General features: G+C 50.0%; 1 protein-coding gene across 1 annotated transcript in view; it reads right to left on the reverse strand.

Annotated features, from left to right (window-relative positions):
- The window catches only part of SLC5A1 (solute carrier family 5 member 1), a 296,325-nt gene that overhangs the window by 98,377 nt on the left and 171,290 nt on the right, over positions 1 to 26,658 (reverse strand). The window contains exons 4-5 of the mRNA XM_086942805.1: positions 23,872 to 23,931; positions 19,572 to 19,676 (exon numbers count right to left, since the gene is read on the reverse strand). Coding sequence (XP_086798931.1) covers positions 19,572 to 19,676; positions 23,872 to 23,931 — 165 coding nt within the window. The remainder of the gene's footprint in view (positions 1 to 19,571; positions 19,677 to 23,871; positions 23,932 to 26,658) is intronic.

Here is a 26,658-nt window from a genome sequence, read left to right on the forward strand (position 1 = left end):
GTGACGCAGTGAAATCTCATAGATTTCATTGCGTCACTTCTACGACCCTTCCTTGCGTCAATACGCCACCCTTACATACATTATACCTGGCGCAGGTATAATGTGGCGAAGGGGTTTACAAAGTGACGCATCTACTTGTTAATATGGCGCAACAAGGCGCATTTTTTATGCCACTGGTGCGTTCGGCGTAAAAGTGACGCACGGCCTCATAAATGAGGCCCAAGGAGTGGATTTTAAACCAAAGGGCAACACTTGGAACTGAAAATGAATGTTTCCAGGACCTGTGCTTGGAGGCACCCCTGTCCTGCTGGCTCTCGACCCTTGGCTGATTTCTTGGGCTGCGGCCACTTTCAGTGGGTTGAACCGGACTTGGACTCTTTCTTAGGTGACATGGAGCGATGCCTGCTCTAAGGCTTAAATGATTTCTGTGAACCGCACTTATGTTCCCAAAAATCTGTTTTCCAGTCTCTTATTCAAGTGTTCCTTCTGCAAGAACTGTGGGCACTGGTGCCGCTGCCTCTGATGCTATACCTGAAGAGATGGCTGCCAGGAGTGTGGCTTCTGTTCCATTTGGAGTGGGGCCTCAGCCAATCTGTTTCCTCCTGAGTGGCTGCTGCCAGAGATTCAAAATCCATTATTTAAAACCCTTCACTAAGTGGCGGGTTTTAGTGACAGGTTGTTAGCAGCAAAGCACTTCTTTAATCCATTCTATGGATTGTTGTCCTCGAGCCGGCTTGGGGAAGTGGGGGCTGGGGGGGGGGGGGGGGATATGGGTGTTTACAGTAAAGGGCACTAGTTTTAGGTGAACTTGTTATCACTCTTCGCCCACTCACGGAGCGAGGGCTCGCCTGCCATGGCAACAGATGCCCATGCTCACTGGCCCGGGTCGAAGTCTGCACCAGCTGCTGCTGGAGGTGAACAAAGGTGAAAATAAAGCAAGTGTGGAGCCCTGGAGGAGAGCAGGCAGGCTCAAAGACAGCTCCTACAGGGGCAAAGGGAGCGCAGAGCTCCTCTGAGGAGAAAGAAGGGGGGGGTCTGCTCCCCTGAAGGGACAGGATGGCACTGCTGCCCTGAGGGTACAGGATGAAACTGCTCCCCTGAGGGGACAAGATGACACTGCTCCCCTGAAGGGACAGGATGGCACTGCTCCAGTGAGGGGACAGGATGGCAGAGCTCCAGTGAGGGGAAAGGATGGCAGAGCTCCAGTGAGGGGAAAGGATGGCACTGCTCCAGTGAGGGGACAGGATGGCAGAGCTCCAGTGAGGGGAAAGGATGGCAGAGCTCCAGTGAGGGGAAAGGATGGCACTGCTCCACTGAGGGGACAGGATGGCACTGCTGCCCTGAGGGGACAGGATGACACTGCTCCCCTGAGGGGACAGGATGACACTGCTCCCCTGAGGGGACAGGATGGCACTGCTCCCCAGAGCGGACAGGATGGCACTGCTCCTCTGAGGGGACAGGATGGCACTGCTCCAGTGAGGGGACAGGATGGCACTGCTTCACGGAGGGGACAGGATGGCACTGCTCCACTGAGGGAACAGGGTGGCTCTGCTCCACTGAGGAGACAGGATGGCACTGCTTCACTGAGTGGATAGGATGGAACTGCTCCCCTGAGGGGACAGGATGGCACTGCTTCACCGAGGGGACAGGATGGCACTGCTCCACTGTGGGTACAGTATGGCACTGCTTCACTGAGGGGACAGGATGGCACTCCTCCCCTGAGGGGACAGGATGGCACTGCTTCACCGAGGGGACAGGATGGCACTGCTCCACTGAGGGGACAGTATGGCACTGCTTCACTGAGGGGACAGGATGGCACTGCTCCCCTGAGGGGACAGGATGGCACTGCTCCTCTGAGGGGACAGGATGGCACTGCTCCCCTGAGGGGACAGGATGGCACTGTTCCCCTGAGGGGACAGGATGGCACTGCTCCCCTGAGGGGACAGGATGGCACTGCTCCTCTGAGGGGACAGGATGGCACTGCTCCTCTGAGGGGACAGGATGACACTGTTCCCCTGTAGGGACAGGATGGCACTGCTCCCCTGAGGGGACATGATGGCACTGCTCCTCTGAGGGGACAGGATGGCACTGCTCCTCTTAGGGAGCAGGATGGCACTGCTCCTCTGAGGGGGCAGAATGGCACTGCTCCTCCGAAGGGACAGTATGGCAATGCTCCTATGAGGAGACAGAAGGGGCCTGCTCCACTTAGGGGACAGGATGGCACTGCTCCTCTGAGGGGACAGGATGATACTGCTCTTCTGAGTGGACAGAATGGCACTGCTCCCCTGGGGGGACAGGATGGCACTGCTCCTCTGAGGGGACAGGATGGCACTGCTCCTCTGAGGGGGCAGGATGGAACTGCTCCTCTGAGTTGGCGATGGCACTGCTCCTCTGAGGGGACAGGATGGCACTGCTCCTCTGAGGGGGCAGGATGGCACTGCCCCTCTGAAGGGACAGGATGGCACTGCTCCTCTGATGGGACAGGATGGCACTGCTCCTCTGAGGGGACAGGATGGCACTGCTCCTCTGAGGGGACAGTATGGCACTGCTCCTCTGAGGGGACAGGATGGCACTGCTCCTCTGAGGGGACAGGATGGTACTGCTCCCCTGAGGGGACAGGATGGCACTGCTCCTCTGTAGGGACAGGATGTCACTGCTTGTTGGACTTGGCCCTTCTGGCAGGTTCACCCCTAAACTTTTTGCTTTGTGAATGTGAATTGGTGGTAGTGATTTTTGGTTTCTGCGCACTTTCACTGTGTCCCAGTGGAAAGAGCATGCGCACTCTAAGTGCGTGGAGTAAGGTTGGCCTGTCCTCCCATAGGAATGCATGGGGAATGTCTGTGTCCCTGGTAGTTTCTGATGCGTAAGGTGTGCAGGCTCAAGTTTGGTATGTGCGGACTCGTGAGATTGAATGCTGCACAATGAAATGTGCGGTGTTTATGTGTCCAGTGTGGAAGTGTTACTTCTAGACATGGGTGTGCATGTGCAGTGAGTGTGCTGGCACGTGATTGGCTGGAGCTGGATGGTGAGCCTTGCTCCAGGAGTCTGGATGGGTCTGCCCGGTGGTGAGTGTGGAGATTAGCATGCTGATGGCTGGGGAGGAGTGCACCTGGGTCCTGAATAGGGCTGGGCCTTCCCCACTCAATGCTGGCTTCACCCCCTGTGGTGCGACTGATGACCCTAGCCCTGCCAGTGAATAGAGTGAGGGACTGAGCACATCAAGAGTGCTCACAATCCAGCTGCAACTGGTTTCTCCCCCACACTACACCCTGAGACAAAGGATTTAAAAGTATAAAAAGGGGCTGTGTCCCCTTGCAAAATGTTCTCTTCTTGATCCTATCTAGAGGGGGGCTGCTGCTGTGGCTGGGCACCAGGAGGAACGCCACTTGGACTGCCTCCCTGCCTGGAGGCCCAGTGAGCTGGCTCTGGGCCCAGCCTTGCCCCCCACACCCTGAGAGACTTTGTCCTGGACTTGTTGTTCCTTTAGCGCCTGGGAGCGCTTTATTTGCTGATTATAGCGCCTGGGGGCGCTTTGTTTTGCTTCTAGCACTTTGGAGCGCTTTGTTTTCACCTTCGCGGCTGCCCACGCCGCCGCCCACAAGAGCTCCTGCCTGGTATCGTACTGCGCTCCCTGCCTCCTACTCTAACTTTGCCAAAAGCTGCATAGCGCCTCATAATTGAATAGCGCTATAGCGCGACTGCCTCTAGATCGCTATTATACCATTTTGCTTCGCTTTCATTAGTTTTACCGCTGCGCTGTGCCTGAAGCCCGCATTATTTGTTTATTTATCGCTTTGAGTGTGTCTGTTTGCATACTGTGTACTGTACTGCACGCCGCATTTCCTTATTAGTCTGCAGCCATTATTGTGCATTTGGTGACCCTGCCTACCTCGAGTTTACGCGAGGGCCGCCATCTTCATTGTTGTTGTTGCCTCGTAGCACCTCCTCCACAGCCCGCCCCGCCTCCCAGCTGACCCTCCTTCGCCCCTCCCCTCCCACCATCCACATATGATAGCTGCTCTTGCGCGCAGCGTCCACGCGCAGCGACCGCGCCCATCCCGCGCCGAAGGTGCGCCAAAGGTAAGCCCGTCTACGCCCGTCCGCGCCTGGACCGCGCCCAGCGCCAGTCCCCCTGCCCCTCGCGCTGCCCAGCCCTCCCGCATTACCTACGATGCCGCTTCCCTCCTAGCCCTTAACCCCGGTCGCGCCCCCAACTGCGTCCAAGCTGCTCCTGGACGCACCCATGGACCGTTCTCCTGCCTCTCCTGCAAATTTAGAGGCACCGACAACATCTCCGCTGCGACCACAACACAGATTACCGACCCCAACCACCTAGAATGCATCCTTCTCAACACCCGCTCGGTCCACAGGCACGCCATTGACCTTTGGAACCTACTAGACACCATCTCTCCTGACATCGCCTTCCTAACGGAAACATGGATGAACGCTTCCTCCGCCCCTGACATCGCCATCGCCATCCCTGATGACTATAAGATCACACGCAAGGACCGCACAGACCATACAGGAGGAGGAATCGCTATCATCCATAAGAAATCAATCCGCATCTCAACCAGCTCTGACGCCAACCTCGCTAACTCCGAACACCTTCACTTCCAGATCCATATCGACCCCAAAACCACACTCCGAGGCACTCTCCTCTACAGACCACCAGGACCCCGCGCAAAATTCAGTGAAGACATCACGGACTTCATCACCCCACACGCGCTCCCCTCCAAAGATTACATCCTTCTGGGAGACCTCAACTTTCACCTTGAAAAGATCAACGACCGCAACACCGCCACCCTCTTGGACAACCTCGCCAACCTCGGACTTAAACAACTGGTCACTTCCCCCACCCACATCGCAGGTCACACACTCGACCCCATCTTCACCTCCAGCAACCATGTCTCCTTCAGCCACACTACGAATCTCCTCTGGACTGACCACAGCTGCGTTCACTTCACCTACAACAAGCCGAAACCCATCATCCACCTCCAACCAACTCTACAAAGAAACTGGAACAAAATCACCACGGATCAGATCTCCACATCGCTCCTTCGAACCTCCCCAGCCCCCTCTTCTAACGCCAACGAAGCCGCATCCAACCTCACCCTTTGGCTATCCAACACCGCCAACACCTTAGCACCACTGAAAAAACGTCAACACAAACTTGGCAACAAGAAGGCCTCATGGTTCAACAATGATCTCAAGAAGTCCAAGAAACTGTGCCGCTCCCTTGAAAAGGCCTGGAAAAAAGACCCATCCACCAGCAACAAGGACGCCTTCAAAAGTGCCACCCGCACTCACCACCAACTGATCCGAAAAGCCAAGAAAACAGCATTCAAGGATCGACTTGACAACAACGCCCACAACAGCAAGGAACTTTTCAACATCGTCAAGGAATTTTCCAACCCCTCGGCCAACTCCAACGACATCACCCCCTCTCAAACCCTCTGCGATTCCCTAGCCTCTTTTTTCCACAACAAGATTGCTGACATCCACAACAGCTTTGACAACCAACCCGGAAGCCAACCCACCCTACCATCAGCGGACCATCTTCCCCTCGTTAACACCCTTAACGCCTGGAACCCAATCTCCACTGAGGACACCATCCGCCTGATGAATTCCATCCACTCTGGATCCCCCACAGACCCATGCCCTCACCACATCTTCAACAAAGCAGACTCCATCATAGCACCGCACCTCCGAGACGTCATCAACTGCTCCTTCAACTCCGCTACCTTCCCAGAAGACTGGAAACACGCTGAACTCACCGCCCTACTGAAAAAACCAACAGCAGACCCCACCGAACTCAAAAACTACCGCCCCATCTCGCTTCTTCCATTCCCGGCCAAAGTCATCGAGAAAGCTGTCAACAACCAGCTCGCCGCCTTCCTCGAAGCCAACAAATCACTCGACCCCTCACAATCTGGCTTCCGAGCCAAACACAGCACTGAGACCGCCCTCATCGCAGCAACAGACGACATTCGAACTCTACTGGACAATGGAGACACAGTCGCCCTCATCCTCCTCGACCTCTCTGCAGCCTTCGACACAGTCTGCCACAGCACCCTTTTACAACGCCTCAGAAACATCGGAATCCAAGGAAAGGCACTGGAATGGATCACCTCGTTCCTCACCGGAAGAACTCAGAGAGTCCGCCTCCCACCATTCAAGTCCGAGGCCTCTGAAATCATCTGCGGCGTACCACAAGGATCCTCACTCAGTCCCACCCTCTTCAACGTATACATGAGCCCCCTCGCGGCCATCGCCCGCCAACACAACCTCAACATCATCTCTTACGCGGATGACACTCAACTGATCCTATCTCTCACCAAGGACCCCAGCACCGCCAAAACTAACCTACACGAGGGAATGAAAGAAGTCGCCGAATGGATGAGACAAAGCCGTCTGAAACTGAACTCAGACAAAACAGAAGTCCTCATCCTAGGTAAATCCCCCTCTGCATGGGACGACTCCTGGTGGCCGGAAGCCCTCGGAAATGCACCCACCCCGACAGACCACGCACGGAACCTTGGCGTCATCCTGGATTCTTCACTCTCAATGAACAGACAAGTCAGCGCCGTATCCTCTTCCTGCTTTAACATTCTTCGCATGCTCAGAAAAACATTTCGCTGGATCCCCACCGAAACAAGGAAAACAGTCACCCATGCCCTGGTTACGAGCCGACTGGACTACGGAAACACCCTCTACGCAGGTACCACCGCTAAACTCCAGAAGAAACTACAACGAATCCAAAACGCCTCAGCCAGGCTCATATTAGACATCCCACGCAACGAACACATCTCTGGTCACCTTAAAGACCTCCACTGGCTACCAGTCAATAAGAGGATTACTTTCCGTCTGCTTACCCACGCACACAAATCACTCTACGACATCGGACCAGACTGCCTCAATTCTCGACTGTCCTTCTACACCCCCTCCCGCCAACTTCGCTCTTCCAGCCAAGCCCTCGCCACTGTACCTCGCATCAACAAGACCACCATGGGAGGCAGATCCTTTTCATACCTGGCTGCCAAAACATGGAACTCACTCCCCGCTTACCTTCGCCTCACCCAGAATCACCTAGCATTCAGAAAACAGCTTAAAACGTGGATTTTTGACAAATAACCCCCCTCCCCTTCCTAAGCGCCTTGAAACCCTCTGGGTATGTAGTGCGCTATATAAATTTTATGACTTGACTTGACGGGTGCCCACCCCGCCAGGGACCCAGCCGGCGATTGTTGATATGTTCGACCGGGAGCCTACCCCGGATTGACCCCAACAAGGAGAGGATTCCCTCGGGCCGCCGCTCTGCCCACTGCGACCGGGAAGCAGGTTGCTGGCCGGCCAATCGCGGCGCGGCCCCGGGAGAAAGACCGGAAGTCCCGCCCCGCAGCAGAGAAGAGGAGCAGGGTGGCAGGAGGCGCAGGCGGGGCTCCAGTGTTGAAGGAGGGAGCCCCGCGCTGCCCTCAGAGGGAACCGGAAGCCGACGACCCTCCCCCGGGGCTCCCCAGAGCCAGGGAGAGCCCCGAGGAGCAAAAGAGGCTTACGACGTGGGAGAGCCCCCGAGGAGCGGGAGCTCTGCTATCCCAGCCGCCACACGACTCCGGTGAGTGAAGCCCCGGTACGAGAGAGAGAGGGGGCGTCGGGGCACAGTGCCGGTGCCGCCGCCTCCCCTTCGCAGGGTTATTTTCGCTTGGGCAAGAAAGGAAGTGGTGGAGCGGCCCCAGCTGGCAGTGGGCCGCCCACCCCACCCGAGGCACAGTTTTGGCGAGCCCCGAGAGGCTTTGGGGGGCCACATTGTTCTCGAGTCCCCCAAGAGGGACTCCGACGTCCAGGGGCATTATTTTCCCCAGTGGTAGAGCTGCCTCGCAAGGCAGCGGGCAGCTCCCACCTTGCCCCCCACTTGAGTAGAGCCCAGAGAGGCTCAGTGGCAGGCCACATTGTTTTGGTTAGAGCCTAGCGAGGCTCCAAAGGGGACACAAGTGATTTGGTCAGAGCCTGCGAGGCTCCAGTGTGTTGGCCACATCCTCACACATCTGCCCAGCACTTAGTGGGCAGCTGCTACGTTTAGGCCCCTGACTTTGGGACACAGGGCGTCCTAGCCCTAGAGAGGCCAGTTGGTCTAGGGACTGCCACAGGTGGTGGCTCATGTGAGTTTTGCGCAATTGTTTTCCTTCCCTACACCTCTGAATGTTGTGATGCATCATGTGTAATGTGCTTATACCCCTACAGGTATTGTGATACTAAGGTGGTTGTTTTTCTCCTAGTGCAGGTGTTGCTAGTGAGGTCCTGGTTCCCTGCATGAACTTTTCCTAAGGTGGTTAGGGTTGCGTAGGAGGTACTTACCTGTTACCAGTGGTTACTGGTTGTGTGCTTTATGTTCTATTTGGTGCTACAGTGATTTTATACTCTGTCCTAAGTGCTAGTTCTAAAAGTGCCTATTCCTGACAATGGTCCAGGTGGCCCTGTCTTGTACATATCCCCTGTAAATTCTGCCCGTGCCTGTTGGCACATTGTAAAGTGTGTGTTCTTATCTAATGTGTTTTGGATTAATACAAAGGCTATTTTTATATATAACCTTGTGTGGAGTTTCCTTTGTCGTGGGCCTTGGGTGTTGTTGCTGGGTGCGCGCGCAAACACTTAACCTACATAGCCTCCAAGTTTAGCCTTGCTGCTCGCGTCACGTTACCTAGAGGGTGAGCAGGGGTTATCTTGGCGTGTAACTCCCTTGCCCTGACTTAGGAATGGTGGTCTCTGACTGACTTTGGCACGAGCCCTGGCCAGCCAGGGATCCCATTTCTAACACTGCTCCTATGAGGAGACAGAAGAGGCCTGCTCCACTGAGGGGACAGGATGGCTCTGCTCCTCTGAGGGGACAGGATTGTACTGCTCCTCTGATGGGACAGGATGGCACTGCTCCTCTGAGGGGACAGGATGGCACCGCTCCCCTGAGAGACAGGATGGCACTGCTCCCCTAAGAGGACAGGATGGCACTGCTCCCCTGAGGGGACAGGATGGGACTGCTCCCCTGAGAGGACAGGATGGCACTGCTCCCCTGAGGGGACAGGATGGCACTGCTCCCCTGAGGGGACAGGATGGCACTGTTCCCCTTAGGGGACAGGATGGCACTGCTCCTCTGAGAGTGAAGGACGGCACTGCTCCCCTGAGAGGACAGGATGGCACTGCTGCCCTGAGGGGACATGATGGCAGTGCTCCCAGGAGGGGGCAGGATGGCACTGCTCCTCTGGGGAGGTAGGATGGCACTCCTCCCCTGAGGGGACAGGATAGCCCTGCTCACCTGAGGGGAGAGGATGGCACTGCTCCTCTGAGGGGACATGATGGTACTGCTCCACTGAGGGGACAGGATGGCACTGCTCCTCTGAGGGGACAGGATGGCACTGCTCCTCTGAGGAGACAGGATGGCACTGCTCCTCTGAGGGGACAGGATGGCACTGCACCACTGAGGGGACAGGATAGCACTGCTCCTCTGAGGGGACAGGATTGCACTGCACCACTGAGCAGGAAGGATGGCACTGCTCCCTTGAGGGGACAGGACTGAGGGGACAGGATGACACTGCTCCCCTAAGGGGACAGGATGGCACTGCTCCCCTGAGGGGACAGGATGGCACTGCTCCCCTGAGGGGACAGTATGGCACTTCTTCACTGAGGGGACAGGATGGCACTGTTCCCCAGAGGGGACAGGATGGCATTGCTTCACTGAGGGGACAGGATGGCACTGCTCCACTGAGGGGACAGTATGGCACTACTTCACTGAGGGGACAGGATGGCACTGCTCCCCTGAGGGGACAGGATGGCACTGCTTCACAGAGGGGACAGGATGGTACTGCTTCACTGAGGGGACATGATGGCACTGCTTCACTGAGGGGACAGGATGGCACTGCTTCACTGAGGGGACAGGATGGCAATCCTGCCCTGAGGGGACAGGATGGCATTGCTCTACTGAGGGGACAGGGTTGCATTGCTCTACTGAGGAGACAGGATGGCATTGCTCTACTGAGGGGACAGGATAGCACTGCTCTTCTGAGGGGACAGGGTGGCACTGCACCACTGAGGGGACAGGATGGCACTGCTCCTCTGAGGGGACAGGAAGGTACTGCACCACTGAGGCGACAGGATGGCACTGCTGCTACGAGGGGACAGGATCGCACAGCTCCACTGAGGAGGAAGGATGGCACTGCTCCCCTGAGGGGACAGGATGACACTGCTCCCCTGAGGGGACAGGATGACACTGCTCCCCTGAGGGGACAGGATGACACTGCTCCCCTGAGGGGACAGGATGACACTGCTCCCCTGAGGGGACAGGATGGCACTGCTCCTCTGAGGGGACAGTATGGCACTGCTCCAGTGGGGGGACAGGATGACACTGCTCCACTGAGGGAACAGGATGGCAGAGCTCCAATGAGGGGACAGGATGGCACTGCTCCTCTGAGGGGACAGGATGGCACTGCTCCACTGAGGGGACAGTATGGCACTGCTTCACTGAGTGGACAGGATGACACTGTTACCCAGAGGGGACAGGATGGCACTGCTCCACTGAGGAGACAGGATGGCACTGCTTCACTCAGGGGACAGTATGGTACTGCTTCACTGAGGGGACAGGATGGCACTGCTCCACTGAGGGGACAGGATGGCTCTGCTCCACTGAGGGGACAGGATGGCACTGCTTCACTGAGTGGACAGGATGGCACTGCTCCCCTGGGTGGACAGAATGGCACTGCTTCACTGAGGGGACAGGATGGCACTGCTCCACTGAGGGGACAGTATGGCATTGCTTCACTGAGGGGACAGGATGGCACTGCTTCACTGAGGGGACAGGATGGCACTGCTCCCCTGAGGGAACAGGGCGGCATTGCTCTACTGAGGGAACAGGATGACACTGCTCCAATGAGGGGACAGGAGGTCAATGCTCCTCTGAGGAAAAGAGGGGACTGCTCAGTTGAGAGAAAGTCGGTGCAGCCCCTCTGAATGGGATAAGTGTCACTGCTGGGCAGAATAGGGAACTTGGGGCCCTTTTCCACCGAGGCAGAGGTATCCAGTGCAGGTCCCGCAGGATAGGACCCACTGAAGACATTTAACATACCGTTTAAGATACACTTACGTGCAATACATCTGTACTGGACTCATTATCTTCATCAGTGATTATCTTGAAAATGTAGTTTAAAGCTGGCACTCATGGACCTAAGGTGTGCACCCCTGAGGAGCTTGAAAGACACTGAGGAGAATTGAGGGCCCAGATCCACTGAGGAGAAAGGAGGATGGTGCTCCTCTGAGGGCAATGAAGGGCACTGCTCTTCTGAGAGGAATGGAGAGGAATGGATGCCACTGCTCCTCTTTGAGTATAAGATGACACTGCTCCTCTGAGGGGAATGAAGGGCACTACACCTCTTAGAAAAATTACAATTCTCCTCTGAGGAATGGATGTTTTAGAGGACTAGATGGCAATGGTCCACTGAGAAGAGTGACCTGCATTGCTGTTCTGAGTATTGTGAGGGTACGCGTCATCTTGAGGGTGTAGTGAGCAGTGGCATCCGCCACCTAAAAGATGCATGACTGTGAGCATGCTCTCAGAGAACTAAGAAATTCTAACAACTTTTCACTTGGTTGACAAGGAAACTGACAGACTCATAGGAAGCCACTCTGCAGAAGACCTAGGATGTGTAATTCGCAAGAAACGTGAAAGTGTACCAGATCGATGAAATACTGAGCCAATTCCCCGAACTATTCAGCAGCCAATGTTGCCTGGACCCCCCTCTAATCAAACTGCACATTGCTAAATCAGTAAAACCCATCTTCCTCTGCCATCGGCGTGTGCCCTGCCATCTACGGCCACTAGCCGAAGATGAACTCGACAAGCTCGAAAACTATGGGGTACTTGAAAAGGTGTCTGAAACAACACCCTGAGTACCACTCAGAGTAATAGCTGAGAAGCCAAAACAGCCAAGAAAGATACGCTTATGCATTGATATGCGCCTCCCACATCAAGCCATAAATTGAGAGAGACACATCACGCCCACCTTGGACAACATCATCGCTGATCTGAATGGGTTGCGAGGGTTCTCAAGGTGAAATCTGAATACTGAATGCCATCAGCTACTGCTCTTGGCAGAAAGCAGATACATAACAACTTTTTCCACACACCTTGGGCTACACAGGTACAAAAGACTGAACTTTGACATATCTTCAGCGTTGGAAGTATTCCAAGATGCCTCGTGAGAGACACTGTCAGGGCTCCAAGGAGTCATGAATGTGAGCAACGAAATTTTGATCTAATACGCAACCCCCGAAGACCACCACAAATACCTCTGAGCTACTTTCAAAAGTCTCTGCGAACATGGCATCACTCTCCTCTTCCAGAAGTCCATAGAGTTTTTCAGATATGTTTTTAACCAAGAAGGAGTGCAAGTTGAACCCCACAAATCACAGGCAATCAAACAAACCCAAGCACTGAGCTCCTAATCTGAAGTACGCAGTTTCTTTGCAATGGCCACATATTGTTGCAGATTCATCCCCAATCTAGCATCGATTGCTGAGCATCTGAGGGCCCTCACCAATCTTGATGTCCCCTGGTCATGGGGCAAAAAAGAAGAAGACAGCCCTCTTAAGCAAGACAACAATGGCCTATTTCAACCCGAAGAAAAAGACAGAGCTGCTTGTCGATGGGAACCCAGCAGGCCTTGGAGCCGTACTCACCCATGAAGTAGAACCTGGGAGGTGGGCACCATTGGCCTTAACCAGTAAAGCACTTATGCAGACCAAAACATGGTATGCCAAATTGAAAAAGAGGCCCTTGCCAGTAAATGGGCCTGCAGACATTTCCACTTATGCCTCTGTGAAAGGCCTGTCAGAGTAGTCACCGGCAACGAGCCACTCGTCCGGCTGTTTCGACCACTGCACCTCACCCTCTGCCGCGGATCATCTGCTGGGCAATCCAACTACAAGATTACCACATAGAGATAGTCTATTGGCCAAATTCTAAACATCCAGTGGACTTCCTCTCACTCCATCCACCTCAAACAATGGTGGAGAGTGCTGCGAGCGTCAAAGCGATGGAAGAATATAACCGCATGGTGTCACAAAGAGCCTGTGCGAAATCGAAAATACTACAGCCACTGATGCAGGCTCAACTAGAGCTTGGGGTATTGACGGATAGAGCAGTGTCTCCATTCCGAGCTGTTGCCAGGTTGAGGTGGATTTCTTTAACCAGCAATAGCGGGTAAATTTCACCCTGGTTCTTGTATCCTTTTTGTTTGTTCACTTGAGCACCGTAGTAGCAGCATCTTGTTAGATCCTGTAGAAAGCCTTGCCTGATCCAGGGGTATTCTAGGCTGAAAACACATCGACCAGTATTTTTCACCACACCACAGCAACTTAAATCCATGTCGCTGGTGCATTGCTTTTAATCCTGGCAGAGGGTGTTCTGAATAAAATATATATTTAACACCCCCTAGCTAGTTTTATCTACACTTGCATTTTCTTTGCGCTGCACCCTCGCTCACACTATTCTGTTCATCACATGAGGATTTAGAATATCCTAAATGAGTCTAAACACCTCCCTGAGGCCCTCCCTCTCAGAGAGGGGGTTGTAGCCCTCAAAGGAACTAGGTTTTTCCTTCGAGAGGAGAATCCCATATGATGAAGCATGTCACCTCTGGTGAGTGAGGGATTTCGTCCTGAAAAGGGATTTTCCCACAGGTAGATCTGTGTGGGTTAGTCTATGGGTTAAACCACCTCGTAATTTTTTAGGTCTCGCGACCTATCGATGCGCGCAAGCGCATCGAGCGGAGCGAGAATTCAAGTGGCGAAAATCATCGTCAAACCAAGGGCTTTCAGCCCCGCGGTTTTCATGCAGTTCACGTGAATCACGTGATTAAACATGCACGCGCATTGGCAGCATTTCTCCTGCAGGCTCGCAAAAGGCTCTCCTCCCTCCCCACATCAAAGTCATCAATCACCCTCCCACAGGCTTCCCCAGCGCTGCCCCGCCCCCTGCTTCACGGCCAGGCCATCTGTTCCCTGCCAGACCTCTCACACCTCCGTCACAGCATGCCTGTGTACTTCAAAGGCTTTCAGTTTCGTCTTCTTTTAAAACTTGTTTTTCTCGTTCGCCATGTACTATTTCCGATCATCTGCCCAGTTTAAGCGCGCAAATCCTACTTGAGTATGTACAAGCCCCCTCTCCGTCACCCCGCCCCGCCCCACCCATATCTGCAGGGACATGAACATTGTGGTACAGTGTGATAATGACAGTCATCGGACAGGGAAGATATGCAGAAGGTTAAAGTGGGCGCCAAAACGCCTGCTTACGAAACTTATTCAGAACAGCCAATGTCTGAATACCTTCAAACCCGCCATTTTCGCGCCTACTTGTAGGCGCCACATTTATTCTGAATTACAAAGGGTGCCATCACCGAAATCCCCGCCACCGACCCTGCTTAACATGGTAGAGAGGACCGTAATTTCTACGCTGAGCACCATCATGCATAACTAACTAAGGGGCTTTGTTTTATGCCCGGGATCGCTGCTCATTTCTACTTCAAAGCAAACACCCGACCTGCTCACGGAGGTCGAGATGTCTCATTGACCGAGTGTTGCACACCAGACCTGCTGTTTCACGGATAGCAAGGAGACCACCTTTTGGTGCTTGGCATTTTGGGCACCCAACAGCGCCGCCGCACAGTGCTGTCACCCCATCATATATCCATGTTTTCAGTTTGCTAATGTGTAACATTACAGTATTTTAAGTGCACTTAAAAGGGACGACTTTTTAGTGCTTTTTCTGCGGCTCTTTGTGTGACTCACACGAAATAAAAAAACAATGAAGCTTCTATAATACGGATATGTTAATAAATTGACCCATTTTGATAACTAGATCTGGGCAACATGTTAATAAAGCAGAGTAGTTTCGGTAATTTCGTGTTACTTTTGTGACTCGAAATTGCAGAAAAGTACCCAATTATGCCCGCTGGCCTCATAAGAGTAAATTGGGCACAAAGGCCCACTTCAAGAGCTCAGGAAGTGAGTGTGCAAGCATCCCACAGTATAAGCATGCTTCCAATGGGCACCTGGTGTAGAGTTCACACCCTGGTAAAGCTGCTGAGCTGGAAACCCATGGACTAAGAAGGTTTTCAGCTCAGGGGTGGAAGCTTTGCAATGTCATAATCCATTGCATGTTTTTGTGTTCTCCCTAGGATATGCAGCACAGTCGCTGATGCCCATATTTGCGCACTCGCCATGCGTGGATGTGGCCTTAGGTAGCTCATGGAAGCACTGGCACTTGAAATACTGGGCTACATAGGTCACACAGGCAAGGATTTGTGATACAGTGAAGAAGCGCTACTGAGGGAATGAATAGTTTTCAAACATGATGTGTAACATGGTACATGTTTAGGGTGACCAGAATGTTAAAGTAAAAAACCGGGACATTTCCCAAAAATAGAAGGACTACAATTTTACTTCAAACCAGCGCACAGTGCTCCTTAGCCGAGAATTACAGAAGAGGCAGTAAGAACATACATGAAATGAAATTTCTAAAGCCAATTACATGCCTATTAATAAAAAAGCTGCTAACCCTGCTTTGAAAAACATAAAATGATACCTCCCACCGTTTTCAGCCTACTCTTTCTAACAAGCACTGGCGTTGCCAATAGGTCTCGCAGTAGGAAAGTTGGAGCTATTGGTTTTGTAAATGACAAAGCCCTTTATGTTTTTAAAATGAAAAAAAAAAGGCATTGTTATTTGCAATTGTGATAGCTCCAACTTTCCTACTGCAAGACCTATTGGCAACGCCAGTGCTTGTTATACTTAACACGTAATAGACCCAAGGATTTCGCATGTGTTTCAGTCAGGTAAAAGGAGCCCTGCAGAAGGGCTCGTGGCAGGACTTCCTACGCGATGCCAACGACTAGCTGGGAACCGCCAAAGAGAGAATCACAAAACTCTGGAGGGTATGCAACACACTTAGTGCCACACAAGATGGCCTCATATTAGCTGAGGATCCCCAAAAGCCTCCAACATCGAGTAACAATGTTGGCCCATGGCGGACATCAAGGAACAGCAAACATAAAGTCGCACATGTGGGAAAATGTATGGTTCCTCCAACTTGAAGCCACAGTGGACAAACTGGTGTGACAATGCCATGTGTGTCAACTCACCAGCTCCCAAGAAGTCCCAGCACCCATCATAACAGAAGATGGACAGCTCCTCAAAATATATGATCATTGAAATAGTCGATACCACAGCATTCACCAATGTTACACCAGTGCTTGAAAAGTTCTTTGCACTGTTCGGCCTCTCAGATGAAACAAAACAGTTAACCGGCCACCTTTCCAAGAATATGAATTAGAAGAAGTGCTTGAACATCTGGGGATATGACACCGCCCCATCACACTCCAGTGGCAAGAAGCGAATGGAGAGGCTGAGCACTTCATGTACACCCTGAACAAGGCCCTTTGGATTCCCAAAGTGGAGAAGATCAACCCTGAACTCAGTCTCCAGCAGTTCCTACGGGAATACCGAGGGACGCCACAATGCACCACACAGGGTCCTCCTTGATCACTAATGCTCAATGGGCCCAGTAGAGATACGATCCCAGTTCATTCAGAATGATCGCCACCACCCTATGATCCAGTGGGTACTTATGCCTGACACACGCAAAACAATGTGCGTGCAAGCCTGATATGACAGGCGACAACACAGCAAATTGTGGCAGGGGACAAAGGGCCAGATGTAGGTCGCCCAATACCGGTCGGTACTTGCCTAAATTACCGAATTTCGGATGTTACAGACCGCTATTAGGCTACTGAGATGTAGGTGGCCTAAATTGCAAATTCAGTAATTTACCGATTCGGTATTTTAAGGAATTGGTAAATTACCGATTCCTTAAAATACTGAATCGGTAAATTACCGAATTTGCAATATAGGGAGCACTCAAATGAGTGCTTTTCCCATTTTAGGATTCGTTATTTACCACCAACTATAAGTTGGTGGTAAATAACGAATACCTTTGAAAATGCAAATCTGTGCATTTTCAACTGTGCCATGAGCAGACATACATGCCCTTAGGGCATGTATGTGTGCCACATCTGCACACACGCATGATTCAGTTGTGCAACAGGGTGTCAAAGTGACACCCTTGCAAACAAAACAGGTCATGGACAGAATGTGGATCAATGTCACACATTCACCCCAGTCCAAAGATCTGGGCCCAAATCCATTGTTTTTTTGCACTCCACACCACCCTGGGTTAGACAATGGCGATATGCAAATCAGCTCTGACCCTGTGCCCCATGGGAACAGTCCAGTCCGAACTACAAAAGCCATGTCCTTCCCAGAACGGAATCAAGCATCCGAGTACCGGACCGGTTTCGAGGTAACACCTCTCATCAGCCCGGCTAGCTTGACTCCAGTGGTGTGGAGTGCCTGGGACCCACGTCTGAGCATCCCCAGCGCACTTATGGCGGCAATTGCAAACAAAACAGGTGATGGACAGAATGTGGATTAATGTCACACATTCACCCCAGTCCAAAGATCTGGGCCCAAATCCATCGTTTTTTTGCACTCCACACCACCCTGGGTTAGACAATGGCGATATGCAAATCAGCTCTGACCCTGTGCCCCATGGGAACAGTCCAGTCCGAACTACAAAAGCCATGTGCTTCCCAGAACGAAATCAAGCAAATAAGCAAGATAAGTGATACTGATCAAGACACCGGAAAAAACTAAAGACCGCCCATGTCAACAGCGGTACACCCTCAGACCGAATCTCCCACCAAACCAACGGCTCAGAGATTTTGTATGTCACGTTAAATGATAAACTATGATATTGAGTTGGGAAGGGATGTAGTGAGCCACTTGGGACTACCCCGCTGTAGCACACTGCTGGGATATGCATCTTTGTGCATCCTCTGGCCAGGCGTGCTCAGAGGCTATACAATAAAGGCGTCATAGATCGCATGTGGCCTTTCACCCGGACCGAGCAACCTGTGTGGCAGCGTACTTCATTGGTGTCAGTGGGGCCTAGCAAGATACAGGGGGGCAGATTTATGATGACTGGCGCATCCCTGCAAATCAGCAGGGATGCGCCAGGTAAGATGCGTCACACAAGTTTACCCTTGCGCCACCACAGATGCGCCGCATTTGCTATGCGGCGCATCAGGGCGCAAGGATGAACAGATGTGTGACGCATCTCCTGTCGGAAGGGTGGCGCATTGCTGGAGTCGTGTCGCAACCGTGACGCAACTCCAGCACTGCTCGTGGCCTGCCCATACATAACGTGGTGGATCATGCCTTACGCCTGCTTCAAGCAGGCGCAAGGTTTTGGCGCAGCAGCGTCGGAAAAGTGACTGAGTGGAATCTTATAGATTTCACTCAGGCCCTTTACCGAGGCTTTACTGCCCTAGAAAGCCCCCCGCGCCGGTACGCCCACATGAAACCTGACGCAGGTTTCATGTGGCGCAGGGTTTTACAACGTGACATATCTCCCTAGATGTGTTACATTGTAAATAGGGAGCAACGTAGTGCATGGTTTACGCCGCTGCTGCGTCATAGAAGTGACGCAGCGGCGGCACAAAAGTGGCGCAAGGGGCTTGTAAATATGCCCCAGGATGTCCACGCAGCCTAGAGTTACCCTGCTACGGGGGGTGCATGGCATTGCTCCCCTTAATACAGCAAGGGTACTACTCCTCTGTGGGGAAAGTACAGCACTGCTGCTGTGAGGAGATTGAAGCACTCTGCTCCTTTGGGAGGGACAATGAATCACTCTGCTCTTTTGGGGCGGGGGAGGCATGGATGGCATGGCTCTTCTGTTGGTGAGGATGGCTCTGTTCCTCTTGAGAAGGGGCTTAAGTCAGCAGTGCTGATCTGGGGCAATTATCACCTTGAGAGCTGCGTGACATCACTTATAGTGCCACACTGTCTGTGTTAGAAACCATTTCCATTTTGTAAATGAAGTATACTTGCTGGTGAGAGGCTGAACATGTGTTATTTCAAGCCCTACCCCTCGCCTGCCATCCAGGGACCCTGACAGGTTCTAGACTCAAACAGGCACCCTTGCTGCTTGTGCTGGGTTCACCTATAGGGGTGGAGATGGAAGAGAATTGATGAGATGATACTAAATTTGAAAACAAGGGGATGACAGTGAAAGTGAAGCCAGTGGGGGTTTATTTGGTTTAAGTTTATTTAGTGGTCCTCTCTAGTGTGCCTGAGTGTTATGAGGTAGAGTCTGCATCAGAGTATAGACTAGGAAAATAAAAAAGAGCCATTAACAAAAGGCAAAAAAGATGCAATACACATTAAAAAACATGCATGCCTTGCACATTTCACATGCTACATGTTGAGCAAAGTTATGCAGAGGGGAGAGAGTGAGCAGATTTATACAGCACTTTTAGATGCTAAAGGTAACTCGCTGCTGGTGAAAGGGGCTAGCATAAAGGTACCAGGGGACTGCGGTATTTACAGGGGCACCAGCAGCCACTGGTCTGAGAGATAGTCAACGGAAGGTGAGGGGACGCGTCCTGCCAGGGAGAAGCAACAGGAACTGGACTCACCGATATCTTGGTGAAGACATAGAGCAGCAGTGAAAGAATTGACAGGTAGATTCGGATCCTTTTGCCCCCAAAACGCTTCTTCAGATATTCTGGCATGGTCACCACCTGCAAGGAGACATGGGTAAAAAGACGGTAAAGAGGGGGTGAGGATGAGGGATACAAGCATGGGAAGGGAGAGATTTTAAAGGATGCCCTGATCTTTAGTTCTTCTATGGGAATGCCACTGATGCAGAGCTAATGAAGGTAAAAGGCCTCCTGCAGAAGGGCTCATGGTAGGGCTTCCTGCGCGATGCCAACGACTGGCTGAGGCCCGACAAAGAGAGACTCATACAACTCTGTAGGGTATGCGACAAACTCAATGCTACACAAGATGGCCTCATACTGCGGGGTCACCGGCTCGGGATCCCCAAAAGCCTATGAATATTGATCCGAAGGTGGACATCTTCATCAATGTTCTGAAGTCCTATCCGATTTAAATAGTAACCCCTCACTGATCAGAGGTCCTCACATACATGACTAGGAGGATCTGGCTCTTACCAAACACACATCCATGTGCACCTCCAAAGGACGTCTGCTGATTGCATATGGGGTCCCTTTAGTGTATTGCACAGAAATGATAACTCATGCGAGAGAAGTGGGCCGACAGTCATAGACAGGATGCCCTCATCTGGTATTTCACACAGATTAATACACATCTGGAGAGGTTGTCTAATCCTCGTAATCTGAAACTCGACTGGCTGCTACACTGAGTTGACAGCTCATCTCAAAGTAAGAGTCCTTAGGCTCACGCACATCCTGTGATTCTGGGCAAATCACTTAGGGGCCAGATGTAGGTGGCCCAATAAATGTTGGTAACGGCCGAAATTACCGAATTTCGTCCGTTACCGACCGGTATTGGGAATTTGGGATGGGGGTGGCCTAAATTGCAAATTCGGTAATTTACCGATTCAGTATTTTAAGGAATCAGTAAATTACTGATTCCTTAAAATACCGAATCGGTAAATTACCGAATTTGCAATGTAGGGAGCACTCAAATGAGTGCTTTTCCCATTTTAGGAATTGTTATTTACCACCAACTATAAGTTGGTGGTAAATAACGAAAACCTTTGAAAATGCAAATCTGTGCATTTTCAACTGTGCCATGTGGCAGACATACATGCCCTTAGGGCATGTATGTGTGCCACATCTGCACACAAGCACGATTCAGTGGTGCAACAGGGTGTCAAAGTGACACCCTGGCACCCTTGAATGTGTCTCCCATTTTCCAGAATCGGTATTTTCGTATCTTCCGTAAAAAACTGTATCTTCCGTAAAAAACTGGAATTACTGAATTTCGTCCGTTACCGACCGGTATTGGGAATTTGGGATGTGGGTGGCCTAAATTGCAAATTCGGTAATTTACCGATTCAGTATTTTAAGGAATCAGTAAATTACTGATTCCTTAAAATACCGAATCGGTAAATTACCGAATTTGCAATGTAGGGAGCACTCAAATGAGTGCTTTTCCCATTTTAGGAATTGTTATTTACCACCAACTATAAGTTGGTGGTAAATAACGAAAACCTTTGAAAATGCAAATCTGTGCATTTTCAACTGTGCCATGTGGCAGACATACATGCCCTTAGGGCATGTATGTGTGCCACATCTGCACACAAGCACGATTCAGTGGTGCAACAGGGTGTCAAAGTGACACCCTGGCACCCTTGAATGTGTCTCCCATTTTACAGAATCGGTATTTTCGTATCTTCCGTAAAAAACTGTATCTTCCGTAAAAAACGGTATCTTCCGTAAAAAACTGAAAACTCTGCTTTTCCCCAAATAGTACCTCTTTCCCCCCTTGGTCACTACAAGTTTTTTTATAGCGCTGGGATGCCTCCGGGTCACCAGGCGCTCTACAAATCGTTAAATAAATAAATAAAGAAATATTTACCGATTCGGTAATTGCCATTCATTCCTATGGGTCTCCATATGAATGAATGGCAATTACCGAATCGGTAAATACCGATTCGGTAAATACCGAATCTTACTGATTCTGTAATGTTTACCGATTTATTTGCTACATAGCATTTACTGATTCTAAAATACAGAATCGGTCAAATTTGGTATTTTAGAATCGGTAAATGTACTTTACCTACATCTGGCCCTTAATCTCCCAGTGCCTAAAAAAATTAATATGTCCTTGTGTAATGTACTTGGTGCTCATGTAAAGCCCTCCAATACCTTCAGGACGAGTTTGCATTATATACAGCAGTGGAAAAAAGGTACTACAAACGGATCAATGTCCATAGCCAAAGGATGACTGATCCTTGCATAGGGGACCTAGCCAGGTGTTCTTGAGAGATGCTAAATGATCTCACTGCTACTGTTCCCAAACTTTTGAACATCAATTTATCCCAAAACGGTATGATCAGTTACCAAGCATCCTCAAGACACATCTGATAGATTGACCCTTGAGGGTGTGGAACATCAGTGGCAACTCATCCCAGGACAGAGGTCCCACAGCAAGGATTCTCTCCTCCGGCACTGCACACAAATCAAATGGCACCGCCAAGGACGTCTTACCCTCACCTGGAGTACCCTGCAACATTATTATACGGAGATGGCACATACCCCCGGAAGTAAAACCCACCGAACACCTGGACATCAGTACCTCAAATTCTGGTGCAGTGTATCAATGTGCATCCCAGGAGGACTTCTGATCCTCTGAGAGGGGAACACTGCATATTAGAGGGAAAAGCTCCTACAAGCAGAACTGTGACCTTTGGGTACAGAGGACATGAAGCAGTACTTGATTCATCTAAAAATCCAACCTCACCCTCAAGGAACACACTGCCATAAAATCCTAGAAAGCCTGATAGCAGGTCTCTTTTGTAAGGAAAGTGAAACTGTTTCTTCCATGAAGTGATTACAGAACTGCTGTTCAGGCCTTCACACTCGTGTATCTAGATGGCAGCAACACCCTGCTTCCTGGCCTCCCAGACGGTACCCTGGCACCCCTTGTGCGCATCCTACAAGCTGCAGCATCTTATCTAAGGCCTGAAGAAATATGATCAAATCACCCCCTTTTGGCTCCCCTTGTTGCCTGCACCATTTTTAGAATCACCTGCATCATTTAACAAAGCAGTCATGACCAGTACCCAGTATCTTGCAGACAAGCTCACTATCTCTGGTGGATCTCAGTACACCCACAGCAGGCTACCATCAGCCAGGATACTAAGGCCCTGATTATGGGTTTAGGTGTTATTTATTCCATGTGATAAATAACTAAACCATGGGGTACATTATTTATCGGGTGCAATAAATAACCCCTTATACGAATTGGTGTGAAATAACATGCATATTTTGGTTTCTAAGGGCCAGATTCACAGAACTAACATAAGACAAATTCCTAAACTTACTACTTTTGGTATTCACAGAAGTTAGGATTTTGTCTTAAGACAGACTTAAGACAGAATCCTAACTTAAGTCTGTCTTAAGACTAAATCCTAACTTCTGTGAATACCAAAAGTAGTAAGTTTAGGATTTTGTATTAAGTTAGTTCTGTGAATCGGGCCCTAACGCATCAAATTCCACATGGTATGGTAAAAACTGTATGCTATTCCCCTGTTAAGTTTCGGCAGGATTGACCTACTGAAATGTAATCACAGTTGAAGTATTTAATGCATCCAATAGTTATCAGATGCGTTAAATACCTACCAACTCGTAATTCCGACCCACGCAACAAACAGCCATTTGCACATGAGTCGGAATATGCCGACCACCTCGTAATCAGGGCCTTAGAAGTATAAAAAGGAAAAAAATAGAAGCGGGCCTTTTCTATCTGTGCCCCAAGGTTCTGGAACAACATCTCCATTTCCTTCGGGACCGCCCCAACGCTGCTCCGACTTAGCAGCGAGTTGACGAAGACCCTCTTTAAAGAACACACATGATGACGCATTAACAGTCAACAAACCAGCTCCGGCTCCTGTCACTCATTAACCTCATGCTTGTATTTGACCCTGCACAGTGCTCCTCTGCCATTTGACTAGGTTTGCTCTTTAACACCTTGACCGCGGCGCAAATTCTGCCGCGGTGTTGGGGAAATAATGAGTGGGTGGGATTCGGACAGCCCCCGGCTGTGCTCCGCACATGCCCACTGTGACGTCGGACGGCCGGGAGCAAGGGGTTAACGACACCACATACAATCATACACACATTAACCCTTTATTTCCATATGGCATTCCAGGATGGTGGAGAAGAGGCAAGGAGGCAGAAGGCCTTAATGATGGGGTGCAAGTATAGACATCCCTTATGTACTCACCCCGGCCTTCACGTAGATGGGCACGAAGATCCACCCGAGAACAACCACTAGCACCAGCGCCTAGAAGTAAAGAAGAAACCAACATCATTCTGATTCGAACAGTGGTAGCCTTCATTCATATATAGCGCTATCCTGTTACCGTTAGGAGAGCAAGAGCCTTGAATTTGAAGTACAAAAACTAGAAAACTCAGCAGGCATCAATGTGCTTTAAAAATAAGACATGCATTAATTTAAGTAGAAACAAGCGAATCTGAAGTTGTACAAGGCCGGTTAGTGTTTAAAATACAAGAAAGCACAAGGATACCGGGGTAACATAGCTTTCTAACATTTGCATTGTTCTTACTTTTTATATCAAAGAGGGCATTTATTTGTTTTGCTCAATTTTTGGAGCCCTCTAAGCTTGCAAGGCAAAAACTCTGCTCTGTGCTTAGTTTCATGAAATCAGTCCTGCACCAGCTCTTCTTACAGAAAGGTATTTGCACGTTTGCTACGGGGAGGGGTGGTTTACGGGAAGGAGAAATGGGTTCTGAAACTGCAAAAAACATATGACAAATTTCTTAGTTTTATATCGAAGTATGAGTGTAGTAACAAAGAATTTCGCTTCCATGAATGAATGATGAGCACTGTCATAAGAAAAAGAAAAAAATATGTTTCATGCATTTATTCGTTGTAGCACCTTGTAAAGCACTTGCTCCTCGAAGCCGAACAGCGCTATAATTTGTACAAGCCAAAAAATCTGAAAAGGTAGCCCAGACCTTACTGAATTTGCCTCATTTTTGCTCCTTGGGTCGTAAGAAAAGTAACAAACTGTGCCTACCTCAAACAGAGAACGTTATTCAGAGTTGCTCATTAATTAAAACATGTCTGATTTGTGGAGGAAGCGGTAAATCTTCCATTGTTGAATGTATTTTCTATGTAAAAATTGCCTCCGTCCTACTATCCCCATGGAGTGATACCCATGACCCAGAGACTTGTGCGCCAGTGAAGAAGGTTCCTACAAGGATTAACCACGTCATTCACAAATCCAAGGGTTTCCTGTTATCACCCATCCCCAAATCAGACTTTAAGCCCGTTTTTCAACTGTGAGATTAGGAGAACATTTATTTTCTCCTTTTGTCATTAGGTAAACACAGAAAACAGTGTGAAATAAGTGTTCTTAGTGTATGGTCCTGGTGAAATATTTTACATTGGAGCAAATCCTGTTTGCTTTGCTCCCTTAAAACACAAGCAGCAAAAATGGAGCATTTTCTGAGGCGTTGCAAACATTACGCAGCATGGCATACAGACTCGTGTTGCTCAATTCTGTGGGTGCAGGTCTGCTATTATGATGCCCTTACCTTTTATGGGTTTCGGGACACAAACGTCCCTTTTGACTTGAGGAACGGTGCCTTTCCACAAGTCTCCTTAAGATATGTCAGTCATCAAATGTTATTATGTAACTCTACAAGACGTGCAAACAAATGTTCGATCCGCAAATTACCATTTGTGACAATTTGTGAACACTGGCACCTAAGTCAATTGATATCTGAGCAACTAGAAGAAACTCATACTTGTCTTCTAGTCCACCTATTCTAGTTGTGATGGAGGCTCCACACTTCAGGCCCGATTCACAAACATAAACTGAGACGAAAGTCTAACTTTACGACTTTCTATATTCACAAAGGGCATTTACGAGTAGTAAAGTTGGACTTTTCTCAGTTCAACTTACATTTGTGTCTTAAATTTAACTGAGATTAAACAAGTTAAGATAAAATTGTTAAAGGGCATAGTGTCTGTGCGTGTGAGTGTGCACACATAGGGCACGGCTGACGACCATGCCTTATACCTATTACCCACAAAGCACGCCTAGGAACAAGGCCCTGGGTGTTGTGACCATGGCAAAGAATGTGTGACAAGTCTGTGAGCATCACCGATGCCCACTACTCATATGGGTGTGAAAGATATATATTGACACGACCTGGTATTTTGGTGATGCCACTCTCTTGAAGCAGGATATAAACAGATTTCATTATGGTTAGTACTTTTCTGCATTGGCTAAGTGTTGGCTAAACCTTTTCTTTCCCATATCTACCGAAGCAGAAGTGGAAGACACGCCTTCTCCCATATCGCAGAAAAGACCTGGACCAGCCTCCCTATGCACCTGTGAACCATCACCTCACTTCCGGATTTCTGAATGGCCCACAAGACCTGACTTTTCAATAAAACCTTTGGGAGCTGCAAGTGCCTGGATACCCTATTGAGTGATTAGTTGTGCTTTATTAATCCTGATTGACTGATTCCAACAATCTGTGGTTGTCTATGTACAGTGTGCATGGCCATTCCCTGTGCAAACGACACAGATGGCATGACCTCCATGTACTGTTTGGCATAGTATAAACATGACATGCATGTACATGGCCAAAGTTTCTGATTAATAACACGAAATTCCCAGGAAAACAAAATGTTGAGGAAAGTTAATGTTATCTAATAAGCAAAATAACTCTAACGTGACCATAAAAATCATAGAAACGCTTGAAAATACTTCATCTGAAGGCCATTAGGAATAGGAACCAAAACCGAAAGTACCATCAAATTGATCAGTGCTAAAACAAATGACTATCCTCCAGTGCACTGCTCGGGATCTCACAGATGATATCACAAATGACATCAACAAGGACATAATTCTTAAAGCATTCGAACATCCAAAATAGAATCTGAAGAACGGATGCCCTGGGTAGAAGAGGACTGCTTGCTGTGAGCGAAAGCAGCAAGCAGTCCACCAATCTCAGGTAAAAAATTTGCCAAAGG

This window comes from Lissotriton vulgaris, chromosome 11, assembly GCF_964263255.1.
Source record: "Lissotriton vulgaris chromosome 11, aLisVul1.2, whole genome shotgun sequence".
Classification (NCBI taxonomy): domain Eukaryota; kingdom Metazoa; phylum Chordata; class Amphibia; order Caudata; family Salamandridae; genus Lissotriton; species Lissotriton vulgaris.